At 36.8% G+C, this 20,504-nt stretch overlaps 1 protein-coding gene across 5 annotated transcripts in view; it reads right to left on the reverse strand.

Moving 5' to 3' along the window:
* EPHA6 (EPH receptor A6) overlaps positions 1–20,504 on the reverse strand; it is a 527,645-nt gene that overhangs the window by 477,887 nt on the left and 29,254 nt on the right. For all 5 annotated transcript variants that reach the window (XR_010072880.1, XM_063348777.1, XM_063348795.1 and 2 more), the window contains exon 2: positions 10,873–10,937. Coding sequence is in view for 4 of the 5 variants with exons in the window: in XM_063348777.1 (XP_063204847.1) it covers positions 10,873–10,937 (65 nt within the window). In the remaining variant the exon portion in view is untranslated. The remainder of the gene's footprint in view (positions 1–10,872; positions 10,938–20,504) is intronic.

Raw genomic sequence — 20,504 nt, forward strand, 5'->3', positions numbered from 1 at the left:
ATAGCAGATAATGTCAAAATGGTAGTGATAGAGTCCTTCTTGTCCCACGCTTTCTCAAAAAAATGGAAAAGTCTGTCTCAGCACCACAAGGGAAAAAAATCTGGAAAGTAGAGCAGTATTTCATTGTGCCCCAAAGTGGTCCTAACTGCTGTACTAAGAGAATTCCAGTGGAGCAGAAAAAGTATTTGTATACAGTCTTTCCATCCTTACAACTGTTGAAACTGTTGGTACCCACATTACATTGCAAAACTTAAAGCACTATCAGGACACAAATGATTTACTGCAATTTGCAAAGGGAACTATGTGTGTGGTTAGGTATTTAAAAGAGGCTTAGAGAATGCTTCAACCTTGCTGATTTCTTGATAAGCTGGTTACTTTTCTCTAACTTCAAAAATTCATTCCAAGTATTTAAAGATCTGTAAAAGGTTCAAAGTAGGCTTCAAGATTCGAAGTAAAGGCTTCTAATAAAAGCTCAGGCTATTGCTAATCATTAAGAATATATTAACTCTTTCCCTTTCCCAGCAAGCAGGCACCGTTCTGTGACCATCTGCACAGGTCAAGGGTACTCATCCTACCTGACCCTCAATGCAGAATGGTGGGCACTCGCCTGAAAGCAAAGGATCCAGTGCAGACAGACCTGACACTGCAGGAGGTGCCTCGACCTTTCTCCTGGGGCAAGGATAGCAGGCACACCTGCCTGCAAAAGGTGTGTCCAGGTGGAGGCCAATAATGCAGAAGAATGGAAGCTTTGCAATGGCTTCCATGGAGAATGCATTGAGAGCAGCCCTGAGGAGAAAGTCTTGGGGATGTTGGTTGATGAGAAGCTCCACATGAGCCGGCAATGTGCGCACACAGCCCAGAAGGCCAACTGCATCCTGGTCTGCATCAAAAGAAGCATGGACAGCAGATTGAGGGAGGTGATTCTCCCTCTCTGCTCCACTCTGGTGAGACCCCACCTGGAGTACTGTGTCCAGCTCTGGGGCCCCCAACATAAGAAGGACATGGACTTGTTGGAGCAAGTCCAGAGGAGGGCCATGAAGATGATCCGAGGGCTGGAGCACCACTCCTATGAAGACAGGCTGAGAGAGTTGGGGTTGTTCGACCTGGAGAAGAGAAGGCTCTGGGAAGACCTTATAGCAGCCTTCCAGTACCTAAAGTGGGCCTATAGGAGAGATGGGGAGGGACTCTATCAGGGAGTGTAGCGATAGGACAAGGGGTAACAGTTTTAAACTGAAAGAGGGGAGATTTTGAAAGAAATTCTTTACTGTGAGGGTGGTGAGACACTGGAACAGGTTGCCCAGAGAAGTTGTGGATGCCCCATCCCTGGAGTTGGTCAAGGCCAGGTTGGATGGGGCTTTGAGTAACCTAGTCTAGTGGGAGGTGGTGTTCCTGCCCATTGGGGGCGGGGGGGGGGATTGGAACTAGATGATCTTTAAGGTCCCTTCCAACCCAAACTATTTTACGATTCTATGATTCACTATACAAAGAAGATCCACTTTTAGAAAATGAATTATTCCTGTCACTTAAAATGGTAAAAAGAAGACAGCAGTTTGCGTAGAGTTTCCCTCAATTACGGAACACAGCATAGGAGTAAAAAAGCAGTGACTGGTCCTGAGAAAATGAAGCATCTTTTGCTGCTGCCACTTCTGCCTTTTTCTCTTGGAAAAAAATACTTTTGTGTCTTTTAAAAAATCCAAAGAGATAGATAGCTTTTCAGAATACCAGGATATTTATCAACTACTTAAGCATTTAGGAGACCATTTCCTAAGCACACAGGAATTCCAAGGGTTCCAAGGGGTATAATGAGTTCATTATAACAGTTCTTAGTCTCTAAAAATACAATGGTTCAGATAAAGAGTTGTTCAGTATGCACCTAGTATTTCAGTAAAAATTGCTTTTCTTCCACCATCCTTTTGTCCTTTCTTTTCCATGATTTTCTAATGAGGGCAACATTCAATTTGACATTCTTTAGAGCTCCATATATGTGCACAGTGAATGCTGAATTATACCGGAACACTATTATATTTAATTGGGAATAGATATGAGTGAATTTTTTTTAATTTCAGAGTATTTACTTGTTGACAGAAACCATAAAGATTCTGTAATTCAACACTGCTGAAAATATATCCCACGCAATTTAAATGAATCATTCTTCCTCCCTCAACCCAGTATGCCTCCTTCTCAAAATATGATTCTCTCTCTACAGAAAAAGACAAGAATGTGTTTATTTTCACTAAATTATACTTTTTTCTTACTGCCCTTTTTGGCAACCCAAGATATTGTAAACTTCTGAATGCAAGATATAATGTGAAACCTACAAAGACTTAAAAGCTATTTTTCATGCACTCACTACACAGACGTGCAACCCATGTATGGTACTCTGATTTATTTTAACTTCCAACCAATGTATTTTTGTAAAAACAATACAGGATTTAGCATACATTTTGTGGGGCTGCACAACTGAAAAAGTTAAATGTTTACTGTGCTCCACTACTTACAGTGTTTCTCATACCTACAATGAGTAACATAACAGAAATACTGGCAGTTTCTGGGCACTAAGTGCATGAACAGGTTCTAACCAGAACATAAACAAAGTTTTTAAGGAAAAAAAGGTTTGTATTTTAAATAGCACTTCTCTGCATCAAGGATTCCAAGACTGTCTGCTTTATATCCTTTTTCTTTCCTATGACCCTGATGGTACTCAAAAGTGATTTTAAAAACAAAAACAAAAAAAACCCAGAGTCTTTAATGGTCACGAAAGCATAGAGTCAAACAAGAAAGCAAAGAGTATTCGGTGTGAGGAGGGAGTTGGGGAAGTTTGATCTTGGTCAATAAAGAGTCCAACTCATTAAGGATCATATCGTTCCATTATTAAGACGAAACACTTCAATTTCAGCTATTTGGCTTCAACGTGGATTCTGTCCCCTCGGTATGTTTTATGTCAAATACTTGAATAGTCATGGAGGATGAAATGGAGATGACAAGTTCCTAGCTTGACGTCCTAATAAAAGGTCATCCTACCAGAAAACCAGTAAGAAAAATACTTCTGCTTTGCAAATGGCCCATAGTTCCAGCTCTATACAGGAAATTTTGCCTTTACCAGGAATATATTTGTATACAACACCATCTAAATTAAACAGGAATGGAAAAATAATGGAAGAAGTATATGCAACATTACTATCGTAAAGTTCAGACTTTCAACATAATACATTAAAAATACAATAAATTGCTTTTAGTTGAGCAGTTTAGAGACCACATCTATTGCTTTACTGTTACAGATCACTATTTAAGTATATAGCTGTTTCTGTAGTGAACCATTCAACTATGTTTATAATCCTCCTTCATTATATCTGCTTTCTTGCAAGTGTGGGGTTTTTTTTAATTTACAGCAAATTATATCTCATTCTTTAGGCTATGAATGCTTTAGATCTCTGACTGCACACTGGCAAGCACAAATGGGCCCTAATGTGTTTGCGATATCCAAATAAGAACGCAACAGTGTATTTTGCCAATAACTATCCTCTGTGGAATCTGTAATTAGATGTTTCACACAAAACCAAATGAAAAATAATCAGGATACTGCCCAAATGTACGTACAAAAATAATGAGGATGACAAATATCCCTTCTTCACAGTGCCTGGCATATTTTGTGAATTTAACTATTTGAGATGGAACATGCTCTGGTAACCCTGCATTCATCCAGTAGATACTCAAATTCCCAGCACAGTTACAGCTAATTCTGTGGCCAGGGTCTTCAGGTTACATATGAAGGCAAATTAATATTTTTGACATTTTAACGGGAACTACAGACAAAAACAAAAATTCAGGCATGCACCAAATTACTTAGACATTCACAGTCCCAGGGACATACATACAGTTTTCAAGAAAACCTTTTATGCTCTAAGAAATGCTCCTAAAAGAAACATGGAAACTTGACTCTCAGAGGCAAGTCATCTCATATTAGCAACAGTAAGTCCTTTAGAAAAGCTTTCCTAGATATTTAACTAGATCTTGGATATACCTAATTGTTTAATCCCTGCAGATGGAAATTAATCTCAAAAAAATACCCTTCAACTTACCTTTTCCCTCATACAACATGTCTTGACTGTCAAAAAGAATTCTAAATATGTCATTGCAGAGCATGGTGTCTGATTATGTCCAAATTACAGTTCAAATACGTGACTTCAAATATTTTACTTAATGTTATCTCTGTAAACTCCCCACATTGTGTGAAAATCTGATCAGTTTCCTTCTTTTTCCTTTACCTCTGTTAAATGTTCTGACAGCTAAATCCCTACCTTCTATTAAACATGTTATTAAAACCACAGCCTCTGTGACACCTCTGAAATCCTTGCTGGTGAGCTTTCATAGATGTAACTACATATCTTTATTGCAGTTGAACTGCTGTAATAGAGGGAAGAATTCAGACGTTTGGATGCATTTTTTCTCAAAAATGTCCTCAGTTCTCAGTTAAAACTTTGCTTCTTGCTACTTCTGCAACATCTTATCCACACAGCTGCAGTTTACTCTTAACATACTACTCAGAGTGTGCCCAACATCCTGGCCTGTATCAGGAACAGTGAGGTGAGCAGGACTAGGGAAGTGATCGTCCCCCTCTACTCGCCACTGGTGAGGCCCCACCTCAAATACTGTGTCCAATTTTTGGCCCCTCACTACAGGAGAGACATTGAGGTCCTGGAGCAGGTCCAAAGAAGGGCAACAAAGCTGGTGAAGGATCTAGAGCATGAGGAGCAGCTGAGGGAACTGGAGTTGCTCAGCTTAGAGAAAAGGAGGCTGAGGGGAGACCTTATTGCTCTCTAGAACTACCTGAAAGGAGGTTGTAGCGAGGTCGGGGTCGGTCTCTTCTCCCAGGTAACAAGCGATAGGATGAGAGGAAACAGCCTCAAATTGCACCAGGAGAGGTTTAGATTGGATATTAGGAAAAATTTCTTGACTGAAAGTGTTGTCAAGCATTGGAACAGGCTGCCCAGGGTAGTGGTAGAGTCACCATCCCTGGAGTTATGCAAAAGACCTGTAGGTGTGGCACTTAAGGACATGGTTTAGTGGTGGTTTTGGCAGTGCCAGGTTAACAGTTGGACTTTAATTTTAATTATAATTACTGGGTCTGTCTGGGATAGAGTTAATGTTCTTCCTACTTTTCCATATGGTGCTGTGTTTTTGAATTAGCTAAGGAGGAGCTAAAAAGTGAATTGTTGACTGATGCATATACTGTAAAACAATTATTTCAACAGAGAGGGTAAAATAATCAGCCTGGTAGGGAAAAAAAATCAGTACTTTGACAAGTTCAGTCTCAACAAATTCACAACAGAAAAGAAACTCCTAAAACTGTATATTAGTGACAGTTATTAAAAATCTTAAAAGAAAGAAGATATTTAAAACAGAATTACTTCTGTGCATAAATCAATAGGAAAATTACCAATTGACAAGGAAGCTATTCAAATAACTGCGAGAACTGGGATTAAAATATTTTTATCACTCACACAGATGTCAAATAATTTAGAGGACTTCTAGTAGGCTCTTTACTGCTGAGGCTATACATTTTGTCTACTACGACAAGTCAAGGTAGCTTGTACCAGCCCCTTCCACATGTAAATAATTTCTCACGGCCTTGTGTTATGAGTCACCTGCCCTTCTTTTATGGTAATTTTAAAATGGTTTTGGAGTTCATGAAGTGGCTACATACAAGTTAAAATTTAGATTAACATTAGAAGCAGAATATTTTTTCACGATTATTTAATATAGAATGCTATATTCCAAATTACCAGTTGCAGAGCAGATTCAGCTCATGCAAAATAAGGCATTCATAGAGCTAAGTAGCAGTACTTACGGTAGAAGTTTCTCAGGAATAGACAGGCCCTTATGACAATAGTCTCCAAACCATGGCTCATCGGTAAACTTTGCTCACAAAATTGCGTTACATTGCTTAATGCAATGGGAAATAAATAATATTTTTTTTTAAAAGTTGCACTGAAGTCAGAAGGAAAAAACCCAACAACCAGAGTTGCTTACGGTACATTATTTTATTAGTATTACTGCTAATGAGTAAGCAAAGGTTGTGGACCACTAAATTTCAGTCAGGCTTTCAGGTTTTTTCCTTTCCTCCCTAGCTTTCAAAACCTTATTAACCACTTAAACTGTGCTTAATCCCCTAGAAAAATACTGCCCTTTTAACAGTTGCAGCACCACAGGGTGCAGTGAGAAAACCTAAGAAAAATAATCCTGTCCCCATGGTCAGCAAACTGACTTCATCTGGAACCCTAGGTAATGGTTCACATGAACTCGACCGGCCTGGCCTCTAGCTCACATTCACATTCTCTTTTGATAACTATCAAGGGATTCCTTCCCACTTTTTGTACCAATCCAAAAAAAACTTGTTCTGCATTTTCAAGGTTATGGAGTGACAGTTTGTTGAGTAAAGATGTACTTTTATTCCATAGCATATGCTTTTTCATAAATCAATCGGTCATCTTGAACTGTAGCCCAAAGAACAGAGGAAGTATCAAATGTGTCCATTATCTAAGTAGAAATTTTAGACAGCCTGTCACTGAGAAGCTAAATTGGAACTCAATCAAAAAAAGCTGATTCTATTGACCTCAAAGATATTAATGTTTTACGCGGCATTTTTGTAGCTCTAAGCATTCAATATATTGCTTGTTCAAAATACAAGGAAAAAATCTGACAAACAAATAAAGAAAACACATTTGTAAGAAAAGCTATTGTATTCTCATACTTCAGGAAGGTTGCACAAATAACTGGGAAGAAAATGAAAAAATAAAATCACATATTATATTACCAAGGAATGGGTAACACAGTTGTGCATGACTCATCTCTGCAGCAAAATGATGGGATTGCATACAAATGCCACATACAAAACTACTGTGTTGTATCTTTACTTGTTTACATAGGCACCTCTAGAGGTTACCAGAACTGCTGAAAGCTTGCAAACATTATCTTATGAATCTACTATAAATAAAAAGTCTAGGAGGTGAAGGTTAAGGTTCTGCAAATTCCAAAAGATACCTCCTAAATTTTTCTCCTAGCCTGTTAGTTTAAAATCTCTGAGGCATACTCAATATTACCCAAATCCCAAGCATTAATATTTCAGCTGCTGTTTAATTTAATGGAAACATTCTTTGTGATTGAGTATGCCAGTAAATTAATGACTTCTGTTAACGCCACAGTCTAAAGAAAACCTATCATCCCACCCTCCTAACCTCAAAAATGTTAGTTAGAGCCATAACTATATGTCAATGACATTTTTCTTACATACATAAACACCACACACACGCTTATTTTTTTTTTGGGGGGGGGGAAGTTTGATTAAAGTAACATGTAGGATTTATGCAGTATCTGAACAAAAGTCTCTATGAAAAGCACAAACAAACCAAAACTTGTCACTGTCCTCCAGGAAAAGGGAAAATGCTGATGTGCCCATCATGGGACAATTAAGGTTCTTATCTCTGCAGTGACAATCTCAAACACACCAATTCTTATGCCATATTCTGAATTATGTTAGGACAGGTAAGTAACTTGTATTAGATAGCACTGTGGACACAAAACAACATCTCTGATGTTTGTGCAAGATTAAAAAAGACAACAGTTTTACTGTTCTTTACTAATTCAGTAGGTATAATAGGAGTTATTAGCTGACCCCAAAAGCATTATTTTGCCTTACGTTTTAATAAGAACCAAGTAATAATTAACATGAACATTGGCCTTTTGTTTCCGAGATTGTATACAAAAGTGACATGAAGAAGCATACAAATGTCACATTCTGTTAATTACATGAACACTTGTAAGCTCAATTTTCTTCTTACCTTTGTGTAAGGTACGGGATCCCAGAATAACTTAAATAGAAAGAGTTTAGAAATACATTCCAGTTTACATTTTAACTTTAATATCTTTAATATTTTACAAACCAAAGTAATGTAACTTTTCATGTTTTAATAGCCTTATGCAATTTTTCAGTATCTTCAAATATCTACACCAAAATGTACAAATCTACATTTGGTATATTTTGATGAAGTTTGTCAGAATGACGCTAACTCTGACAAATCAGCAAACATTGATTTTAATCAGCAGTTCTGCATAGATCTCAGTGAGTGAGAGAAGTAACTCCCATTTCATGTAAGTCATTTGTCTCCACTCTTTATTTTGGGTCTTTTGTTTGTTCCTTCTTTCTGCACGTTTCAGGGGTGCAGCAGCATTGCTATTCGGTCCTGCTGCTCATAGCAGACTTTCCTGGAATGTTGACCTAAGGCATTCTTCTTCACTCCACTGTAAGACATGGAGGACCTTTTTTGCCTGCATATCCAGCCATCTCCTGACATATGTGATCAATATCTTACGCTCTCTATCTCTACTGGAGAGAGTCCAGCGGAGGGCTACAAAGATGATCAAGGGTCTGGAGCACCTCTCTTATGAAGAAAGGCTGAGACACCTGGGTCTGCTTAGCCTGGAGAAGAGAAGACTGAGAGGGGGTCTCATCAATGCTGACCAATACCTAAAGGGTGGGCGGGTGTCAAGAGGATGGGGCCAGACTCTTTTCAGTGGTGCCCAGTGACAGGACAAGGGGCAACAGGCACACACTGAAACACAGGAAATCCCATCTCAACACGAGGAAAAACTTCTTTACTTTGAGACCACTGGCACAGGCTGCCCAGAGAGGTTGTGGAGTCTCCTTCTCTGGAGACATTCAAAACCCACCTGGACGTGTTCCTGTGCAACCTGCTCTAGGTGACCCTGCTCTGGCAGGGGGGATGGACCAGATGATCTCCAGAGGTCCCTTCCAACCCCTTCCACTCTGTGATTCTGTGATTCTTTCACACATCTCCAAATAACGTATTCTCACATGTACAACTTCCCAAAAAGTTTGTTCAAAAACTTCTTTGTTGTGGTGCACACGAATCTTTAACCCATTTACAGCTTAGATTAATTCATCAACAGATTACACATATTCGCTTCCAGAGTTAACAGCACATGCACACTTCTCTTAACTACCTCTCCATAGTTAATTTATCCAGTTCCTCTCATTCTAGCCTCTTCTGCCTATTTTATGTCCCAGGAAGCCTTATTCTGTATGTTTTCCTTATGCTACAAACTGCTTTTCTCTTCTCTAATAATTGAATCCCAAGTACTGATTCAAATGTAAACTCAGTGTATTCTAGTAAGCGTGGCTAATTCTTAAAACACAGCAAAGGTCCCAAAACACCTGAAAACCTCAATATGCTGCAAAACTAATGTTAAGGGTATGTATGACCAACCAAAACAGATTATGTTATAACTATGTTTTAAATCAACTTTGAGTGCAGGTTTGTTTCTACTTGTATATTGTGATTATTGTTACTGGAGTAACTAAAGCTTTTAAGAATTTACAGAATAACAAATTGTATCTTCTGTGCATTCTAAATGCCAGCATCCCTGTTCAAGACAACGGAGCTCATCACAAAGCTAAAGCAAAAATTCCTTGCTCTATTTTCTCATCATAGGGTATGACAGTATTTGCTTTGTCTGGGATTTTTGAAGGAAATAAAACTTTCAGAATTGTAACTCAGATTGCATGACACTGCATACAAAATGTAAAACACAGAAGTATCTGTAACAGACTGAAATTATGTCTAGGGATACAAAGAACTGGAAAACCCTGAAAAAGAGTAATCCATAAAGTTGAAAATAGGCTGAGATTAACAAATGTCACATTGCTTGAAATCCCCGAGGGCAGAGACACAGAAGGCATTTTATAAAAATGGATTATTAAGGTGCTGAGGATAGACAATTTCTGCTTCCTTCTGGAACAGATCACAAGAAATAAAATAGCTAAAAATGAAACAAGATTTTTCACTCAGAAAAGCAGTATTTTCTGAGCATATTTCAGAGAAGCAAGTAATTATATGCCTCATACACAAGAATTAAGAGATAGCGACAGCTAATATACAAATAAGTGATATATGATATGTACAGTGACATCAGAACTAGAAGGTGATACAATAGGTGTTCAATGCTCCAGTATACTGTATCTTAATTAAAAAGTGAAACTAAAAATGCCTCTGATATTCTGTTACATGCATTAGCTAGGTGGAAAGAGAAGATGGGTTTTGGAAGTGTAGCCACTGGCAAAGCACCGATGGTTGAACTTCAAAGAGTAAAAATGCTCCTCTTCCCCACACTCACCTTGCCACGGCATCTGCAAGCGTACCAGACAACCTCTAACACTCTGGGACCATGTACACAATGTCAAGTGCCTCCTGGTGATCTGTACTAACAGCACAGTGAACCCCTGTAAGATGTTAAACTGGCACAGCGAATTTCAATCTAGAATGGTCAGTGCAGGAAAAAACCCAAAACTATTTAAATATTGTCTCTAAATGTTTAAACTGTTTTAATGACATTACCACGTTTGTCATGTTTTTCTGGTTTAGCTAACCTGATACCATTTCACCAGATGCTAAAGTCCATAATAAACCTCACTTAAATCATTAAAGTTTTGTTTTAAGTTATAAAATCAAAAACGCAATCCTTTTATTTCACAAAAAATATAGTCATAACACATTCCTTCAGCACAGAAATTTTTAATATGGAACTTTATGATGTGTAACAGTTGGAATCAGATTTGAAGTAAGATAGATTCTTAACACTCAGGAAAGCAAGAGAAGGGCATAATAATGTGTACTCATGTCATTCTCACATCTGTTATTCCTACTTACAACACAGGCTGCTCCAGTCCTGAGAAAAACGAAATCTTTCTGACAAGTCTACATTGCAAGAATATCCACCCAGGTATAATAGTCATTCACTTCCAGAGTGCAGAATGCCAAAATCAAGACAGTAAAACCAAAACAGTGAGTGACTTACCCCATTTAAAGGAAATGTTTTCCATCCTAGTTCTCCAAGGGCAGCTGTAGTATCAAGTAACACAACTGAAAATGGAAAAAGAAATGGTATGTTTGCAGTATTGGTTGGATGAAACATATACAGCACAGTAAAGTACTAAACTGGTATGACTTGAACTACCCATATTAGCCAGGTATATCTGCTTAAAGCTATTGAAGCAATTAAAATGTTGGGAGTATGAATAAAAACATAATCTAAACCTTTAGGCTTTCATGGTTTATATTTCATTATCAAATGTCTCAGAAGCCACAATTCACAAAAAACCCTACATCTTTTGCAGAAATCATTGCCATGTCACAATACACTACCAATGCTTAACCATTAAAAGGTGCCTGACTAAGCATGCACATTTCTGCAATCCCTTGCTTGGAAATCCAGAAAGTCTACACGTGGTCTTAAGCATTGAAGCAAACAAAATAAAAAAAACAGGGTTTCAAAAGCAAGATTTTTTAAAAAAACAAATCATAAACTTCCCAGAAATTAAGTTCTACGATGCACAAACTACATAATTCGGACAGAACACAGAAAGACTAACAACTTCAGAGCTGACATTTTAGCTGGAATATAAGAGTGCTGAGTGCCGCTACATACATTTTGCGTTATTTCTGCCATATTCATTTTGGTTTTTTCATATATGATAGGATGTGCATTATTGTATATTACAAAATGTTTCTGCATTATTTTAATGTTAAATTACATTGGCTTACTTTTTCTTTTCCTTTCACTAATAATGCAAAAATTATACAGAACACAGCCCATAGTGATAAGGAAGCTGACTGTAAACTAAATATTTAGTACATGAGACATCGTACCTACATGAACTACTGCCCTCTAATGGAATTGTTTAATCCGACCCTCTAATTTAAGAAATGTAAATTAGGATTTAAACATAAAATTAAGCATTATATAGGTAATTTATTTTAATCATGAGTCAGTGTGTTTTGAATGCTCAGTTCCTCCTTACAGCTTGAAAATTACAGTTCTTCCTTGGGTGATTAAATGATGGAGAAAAATGAAGTTAGTAGTTTGGAACATGACACCACTATCCATACATTTAGGGTTTTTATGCAATTGCACGCTATCTTCCACCTCTTATCTATCCGATCAATGTACAGCTATCTATAATGTGTTTCTATAAAGCACTACATCATCATAAGCCGGGTCATGTTTTTTTGCCTTATGGAAAAGGAACATTGGCATGGAAACTGTGTGAACTCGCCAGCTTATTAGAGGAAACTTGACCTAGCATCTTACTTTGTGTTTTGTTTTAGTGACAATTAGAGCTCTTCTATATTTGAATGTATGTTGACTTTTAACCTGAAACTGAAATAGTCTTATCAGCAAATTTACAGTCAGGCAACAAGCTCAACAATAACCAAATAAAAGTTTAATGATTTATTTGAAGAAAGTAATGACATTTTTAAAAGGATATTCAATAAAGGGAAGTATTCTGCTCTCCACTGCTTCACTTCACCAGCTTATGAAACTTTGTGAATAACTTGAAGATAAACATTTTTTTTTACAAGCTCTATTTTACTTCCAAAAAATGGAATCTCTAACCCCACTGATACTACTGCTGTCTTGCTTACAAAGCTGTGATTTAGCTGTATTTTCTACTTCGTAGAATACTTTTCTAGCGAGCATCTTCTACTTGCATCAGGCCACCATGCTCTTGTTGAAGAGTCAGAAAAGTGTCTTCCCATTTGGCATGTGATGCAGCAGTTTCCTATGTGAAGTTTTAATGTACTGGGGACCTGTCACCTCCAAAAAAATTAAGCCACTGGGTTTAGACATTTTCTTTTCATAGAAAAGACCAAATGCTCAGCTGGCTTCTAAGAATATTCCAGTTCACTTAGGAGTTTGTTTCGTTCTCTCCATCTCTCCCCGCTTCCTCTCTCCACCCAGCAAATATGGACTATTTAGCAACAGACTTGGTTTTCAGATGAATTTATATCTTGCTACTTATCAAGTGATATTCTAATTATATTTTAATTCTTTAATACAGAATTAAAAATCAAATTAAAACCACTATATGTTACTGCTAAACCTAAAGATTTGCAGGGAGACATTAACTGTTTCTACAAACAGCATTGGGGCTGAAAGTGCCATTTCAGTTTTACAATTTTTGTGGTAGCAGGACCACAATTTAATAAACATCATCCAGGTATTCAAAACTAATACTTCCAAGGAACAAGCCCCAAAATATAGGAAGGAAAATTAATTCGTTTCTTCACCGGAGCCTAAATTAATTAATTCCTTGCCTGAATTAATCAAGTGCTACTTGAAAGCTCAAAGCTATACATTAAAAAAATTAAAAACTAGAGTAAATTCATCACTGAAAGTATGCTAAGTTTAAATTTAGTTGAACCATGATCTAGTACTATTTCTTGTACACATTTACCAAGTGATACCCATCAAATAACTGAGTTTTGTTAAAATACATTTTTTGATACATTTTACATATCAAGCATCTCGTATGCTCACCTATATCCACCGAATCTGTTAGAATCTCAAACTGGAGAATTCAAACAACCAAACAAGTACTAACCAGAATTTGAATGTTGCCACCTTCTGAGTCAGAAATTAAAATCATAAAAATTGAGATTGCCTTTCCAACAGTACTTGTATTACAAGACGTAAAATAATTATCAATCAGAAAATAAGCAAATACTGGCAGATCAAGTAAACATTACATTTATGGCAAAGAAATACAAACCCCAGTAAAGTGGTGAAATCAACAGGACTGGCTACACAAATGAGGACATGGATAAAGCAAAAAATCCTCACACGCTTCAGTGATTTGGAAATATCTACATGATAGACTTCAGTGTGGGACAGAGATACCCAAGCTATCTTCAAACGAGGTAATTAAGAAGCAGTCTATCCCCAGCAGCACAGACCTGATGGCAGACAAATTGCACTGCCAAGAAGCTTCCAACTCGTAGCTCCTTGGCAGAAAACTCACTCTGCTAAAAAAATCCAGACTAAGAGGAATGTCCGCATGTATACATCGGAATTACATAGAGGAATGAACGCTTCTCTTCTGACTGCAGAACAGTGAAAGTTTCTAAAGAACTGTAAATTCATATGCAAAGGGAATAAAAAGAGTTAGTGGACACTAGATGTATGATGCTTAAAATGAGAGAAAATTCTCTGAAAAGTTAACGGAACCAGGAAGCTATATTTAGTGATCCCTGTCCCTATGTTTACTTATTTATACTCCTTTATATGCCATAAAAAGCCCCATTCCTCTTACATGAGACTTCATGCTAAGTGGCCATTATGGACAAGTCATTAACTGCCAGGATAAGCAAAAGTGTGTGTCTGGAACTACTGCAGTTAATATTTATGAAAAAAAAGCTATAAATAAATTGGTTGCAACTAAGCAATGTTATTGACTTTTCTGACATCCAACCTCCCCTTGTAGCAGCCAGTTTTTGAAGGCGACGTAGAGTGTAAAACTTGCAGAGTAAACAAGAATGAAAGAGTGTAGGTCTGCCATTACAAAGTCATGCTACAATTCAAAATTAACTCAAAAATTCTTTTAAAAAAATCTCTTTGGACAAAAAGAGCTTAGATTTAGCACTTGCATGTCCTTCCTTAAATAACTGAGATAGGGATATTGTCACTTGCTCAACAATAATATACAGACTTAAACATACATCTTAAACTATTGTTTTAGTTAACTGCCCAGTTCAGACTTAGAATTTAAAAGTATTTAGCTTTGGTTTCCAGTACATACTTTAATAGATATTACATTATTATAACTCATTATGCCTTATTGAGCTCCAGTTTCCTTTTTTTTTCGACGTATCTTACACTGCTATTATTAGACTTTACAATTGAAATTAATCTTTTCAGAGGTTTTGCCTGGTCCTGAGGGAGCGGTTTTATTTAAAATTATGATGAGCAGAGCTCTGAGGACTGACAGCATGGAATTTTAATTCTAATTCCAAAATACTGTTCTGAAGATGAACTCTACAATCTTGCCTGTACAACCAAGGAAAAAGCCTTCCAAACATTCGTTTCACCAGTTTCTTTTCTCCTCTTCTCTCTTTACACATCTCCAGACAGTCTGACCTAACGGTTTTAAATGAATAAAGGATTTCGGCCAATTTACTTCATGGAATCATAGTCCGACATCAGAATAGGCCATCAAATCACCCAGCTGAACTTCCCGCTCATTGTGGACTAATACTTTTCACTGTTACTTCTCTAGTGGCTAAGCCAAAGATTTGCAAGGAAAATAGAATGACAAACAGACATTAATTTCTTAAGACAACACTAGTGACCCAGGGAGCTGCAGAAAAATACCAATGTGGAAAAAAACCAAGAAAAAATACTGAGACTAAGAAGTCGTCAACTTGGCAAGATGCAGATCAGCTCACTGCGACACATTCCCCCCCAGTGACAACTGCTGGGCCGGCAGAGACTCGCCAGGTGCCTGCACTGCGAACGGGGAGCGTTTGCTGCTCAGCCTGGCAGCGTGTTCACCCTAGTTGTCTGCTCTGTGGCTTCCCCCACAACCACACGCCACGCACTCAGAGCTACGGATGTCCTGTGGTGTCTCTCTGCTGCACTGGGTAAAAGATACCCAAGTAAAAGATAGAAAGTTTCAGTAGATTGCAGAAGGGTAGGCAGTCATTACAGATGATACCCAGAAACAGGCAAAACTGGCACAATTTTTTTTTTCTCTGGGAACTTACTTATTGACTGCAATCAGTTTATATTTATAAGACAAACACACTGAGCTTCTAAAGTCCCTCACTTCCAGCCCCCAAGAGAGTTGTTGCCCTTTTCTGAAATGTCTGCACTTTTTTTCAGGTTTTATGGTCTTTTCCATTTTTAAAAATAGTATCACCTGCAGTATTCTGAAATCATTCCTTCTAACAATGTACATTAAGACAAAGAACCCTGCCTATTTTTATATCCTGTTTATATATCCAAGGTCACATTAGCCTATTTTTTACTGCAGCATTGCACTGATAGGCAGTTATCTATCAAGATCACTGTCCTTTACATCATTATTTTTCAGTTTGGGTTGCATTTTTGTTCTTGAATGTACAAAGATCAATTTGTTTACATAAAAAAGTTTTACTTTTAAGGGCTGACTTTTACTAAGTGATAAAGGCTATTCCCTGTCTGCTCAACTCATTACTTACTACTCTTTCATCAGCTATTGATTTTATATTTATTTCCACATTACTAATGAAAAATGTTGACCAGTTAGAATTTTGAATGTTGTATAAGGAATATCTCAGATTCTGTGATTTAACAGTACTGAAAAAGTACTTATGTGCAGTTTTTAAAAATCTGTTTACTAAAAAATTCGGTAAGTTTTTACTGTCAGAACACTTTGTGACATTTTGTCATACTTTACAAAATCTAAACATATTACCTCTATGGCTTATCTGCTTGAGGAAGACAGAAAGAAGAGGGAGATATGCAATATGCAAGTTACCTTTGGCAACTAACATGTAATCAACTGGGGAAAATTATTTAAATGCTTGGGGTTTTTGACCAGGCCTGTTTTCCATAAAACAAATGAACTGACATTCATTATATACATATCAATTGAATCCTTTTCCAGCATTTCCATTATTTTTCATGCAACAGCTATCTGGTTTAGGCAAGATTAACGAGCTGCACTAATAAAGGATGAGGAGCACCTGTCTAGATAGCAATTCTGATGGGAAAGTATATAGGAGTCATAGCAAATCATATAGTAAACAAAGTATCGACAACACTGTTTGACTGAGATAAACAGGATGATAGCCAGCAAAATATAGAGAGTAATCCTTCCCTTCTCTTCAGCATTTGTAAGCCTTCAGCAGCAGTGCTGTGTCTAGTTTTCAGTGCCCTTCTTCAAAAAATACCTGGACCAGTTGCAAAGACGCCACAGGAGAGCAACGGGAATGATGAGATCTCTAGAAAGGCTTTGCTCTGGAAGGTCCAAACGCACTGCAGTCATTTACCTTGCAGGTTAAATTAGAAGAACTACCCACTAACAATCTTCCAGTATGTAAAAGGCTGTTTAAGGCAGAAGAGAATAATCTGTTCTCTATGTTAATGGCCAAAAAGGAAGAAGGGATTTAAATTACAGTAAAAAGAGTTTTGTATTAGACTTCAGGAAAATTCTTACAACCCCTACAGTTGTAAAGAAGAGGGATAGTTGTGACTAATCGGGACACTGGGGAATCTCCACTATAGGAGGCTTTTAAGACACCTTCAACACTGTCAGACCTGGTCTCTACATAATCTCATGTTGCCTTGGGGCAGAGGGGGGGGAGCTAAATGACTTCTCGAATCCTCTCCAATGCTGTGATTTTTATAAAAATCTAGTTACCTAGTTAATGGTGCTTCCCTTTTCTTTTCAAACCAGTACTCTAACACCTACGCTCTTCCAATATTCTTGAATTCCCTGAGTCCCCAAACTCATTAAATTTACCATCAGTAGCCCAGAGATCTCCTCAGCCAATTCTTTCAGGACTCTTGGAAGAGAACTACTTACACCAGATGGGGAGTACTTCATATTCTTCACGTTATGTGCATAAATTACTGATCTCTAATTTTCTCAATTCTGAACACCTTATTTTCTGCATCTTTCTAAAAATAGTTCAATACCATTCACACAAACATTTTTATTCATAATACAACAGAGAAATTCCCATTATCCTGAGTGTTGTGAGACTTGGGCTTTTACCAAACGCACTTAGCTTCTATTTTCAATTTTCTACACTTCATATATTCTAACCTATATTAATTTCCACATGTATCATCTCTTTTCCATTAATTATTACAAGTGTTTATATTTCTAGTTTCTGCTTTCGTGTTTCCTCTAATGTAAGGTGACCTGATAACCAAAACTGGCCTTTTTTTATTGATCAATGATTTCCCAGTCAAGAATTTTAAAATGGAATTTCCAATTTCACCTTTTTCATTTTCACATTTGCACACTCACACAAACACGTGATTAGAATTCTCCTCTAATGAACAAGAACTGGTCAGAATATTTTTTCATCTCATTCATAATAAATTCACCTTCTCAGTCCTAAGAACTTGGCAATATTATTAGACTGGGTGCAATGTTTTTTATGTTGGAAAACTGCCTGTCTTTAACTTGGTGGTGTTTTACTTCCAGTTACATGAGGTCTCCAGTGAGCATCTTCAAAAACTAATTCCCCACGGCACCATTTTTCTTTCCATATATTTCATACAGATGCTTAAAGAATAACTTACCCTATTCTCTAATTTGATTCAGTTACCAGTTTCAGTCTCACTGTTCCCTACTACCGCCTAGACAGATGTAATTTCAAATACTGCGGCTCTGAGCTAACAAGTTAAAAACAAACACTGGTTCTTTTGCATAAAACACCACACTATCCACCTTTTTTTATTCAACCTTTTTTTCCTAGAGAACCTTATTACCTATTTTTTAGCAAGATGATTCTAAAAATGAAATTAAAATTTATGCTTTTTGCTATATCATTTTATGATTTCCTACACTTTCATAGCGCTCCTGCAATTTCAGAGCGAATATAATTATCCTTTCCTTACCTTACACGCTAACACGCATGTTCTCCTGAGAGTGAAAGGCTCCTGTAATTCTACTGCTCCATCTCTCACCAGAATGTAAACCAACATTTTCACACCAAAAGCTTCAGTTTCACATTATCCTTTTCCACATTGCCTTTCTTCCATTCTCACTTGAGAAATCAACGTGAATCCCTTTATTCTCCTGTTGTATTATTATTAGCATTACCAACCATTGCAGACCCCTCAGTTACATCAGAGTAACCTCACTGGATTAAGTATTAAATAGAAAAAAAGCAAGATGAAGCTCTGATTTATTCTCCTCTTGTGCTTTTTTGGTGGAAGACTTCATTGAATTTGGATTACGGAATGCATATTTTTATTCAACTGTACCATGTAAATAAGCAAGATAAGCAAACCAAATGCTGTACTTCGTTCTTGCTACCTCAAATCATAAGACACCACACAGAGAGATCTAATTTATGTAATTTTTTAAAATGAAAGAGTAATTCTTGTACCTACTGAGAGAACTAATGGAGGCAGAGGCAATTGATTCTAGCTGTATCCTCAGTACCATTATTCCGTATACTGTCAAACCCCTAAAGCTAGTGAAATGGAAGTGGCAACTAATGGAACCTCGGAATGATACGGTATTTCATTTGAACAATTAAGTGGATAAGACATACTGAAGACCAGAGCTGATTATCATACTCATTACATATCACTTTTGCAAGCTTACGTGTTTCTGTTTGCAGCTCATTTGCAAAATATTTATTTTTTCAACTCCATATACTTTTCAGTATTCGGATTTTATGTAGGTAGAAGGAAGAAATAAGCCACTTGCTTCACAAAGCATTCGTTATTAATGCTATGTAATTGATCCCTGATTGTATCATCACATTACTTTAGAACAACATGTCATGAACATCATATATAATTATATCTGTGGAAAAGGGAGTTACACAAACATCCACTCAACTTACATTTGAATGAACAAGAACGCAATTTTACAATTATTTCCAAAACACAAGGCATGTAGCCATGGTAGGATGAAAAAAACCCTCAGATTCTAAACAAATAATCTAATGTGTGTTTCAGCATCTCCAAAGTCCCCATAAAAAAAAAGTTAAATCTAAATTAAATCCAACAATATTTGAAATTCTACACGTAGGCCTAATTCATTTTATGACTTCTACATCACCAAGGGATTAAGGTATTTGTCTTTTACCAGCATCTACTAAGACTTTGTAAATGGTCCACTTCATGCCTAAATTTTCTTTATCTAGAAATGACTGTTGAAATTATCACTGTAAATTTTGCAGATGTTCACAAAAGTCTGCCCTTCCGGAGAAAGCCTATGGCGCTCATATTCAGAGAACAGTAGATGCCAGTCCTAATGCGTTATTTCAATAATAAAAAAAACGTAATTAGAACATGTAGTCAGCTAGTTGCCTATTGCATTTACTGTGGTTTATTTTTAGTATTGTTAACACCTGCCTTTCTGAAAGCAGGACAGTGGATTTAAAAAAAGTGACAAGTCTGTGGCTACAGGCTGTCAAGCTTTAAGTTAAGTTTAGGGTTTAAAGCACCCAAACACAACCATTTCTTAATTTAAAAAGAGCATTTTTACTTTCTTCCTAATGCCACTTTATTGTAAAATAAGCAATTGCAATACCTCAAACACCTACCAAAATGCTCTGATAAGCAATTATTATCATTTACAATTTATAACCTGTACACAGCCCATTGAACATACCTGTATCTTGTCACACCTCTACTTTATATGACAAGATTGATACTTACAATTTCTTTAATTTTAAGATCACGAAGTATTTGAACAAATTTAAATATCTATTTTATAAAGTTGGAGCTTAAAACATAGTAAGACAAAAAAACCTGAAATGCACAGACTTATTTTCAGGAAACAAGAATCCTCTCACTCAACAGAAGTAATAGCAAAATTTTATGTTCTGGTTTTCCCCATTATTTTTGTAGCCTGCTTTTAATAATAGCATTAATAATAGCATTAAAATTACTTAGAATAGTGCTACAATATTTCT

This window comes from Chroicocephalus ridibundus, chromosome 1 (genome assembly GCF_963924245.1).
Source record: "Chroicocephalus ridibundus chromosome 1, bChrRid1.1, whole genome shotgun sequence".
NCBI lineage: Eukaryota > Metazoa > Chordata > Aves > Charadriiformes > Laridae > Chroicocephalus > Chroicocephalus ridibundus.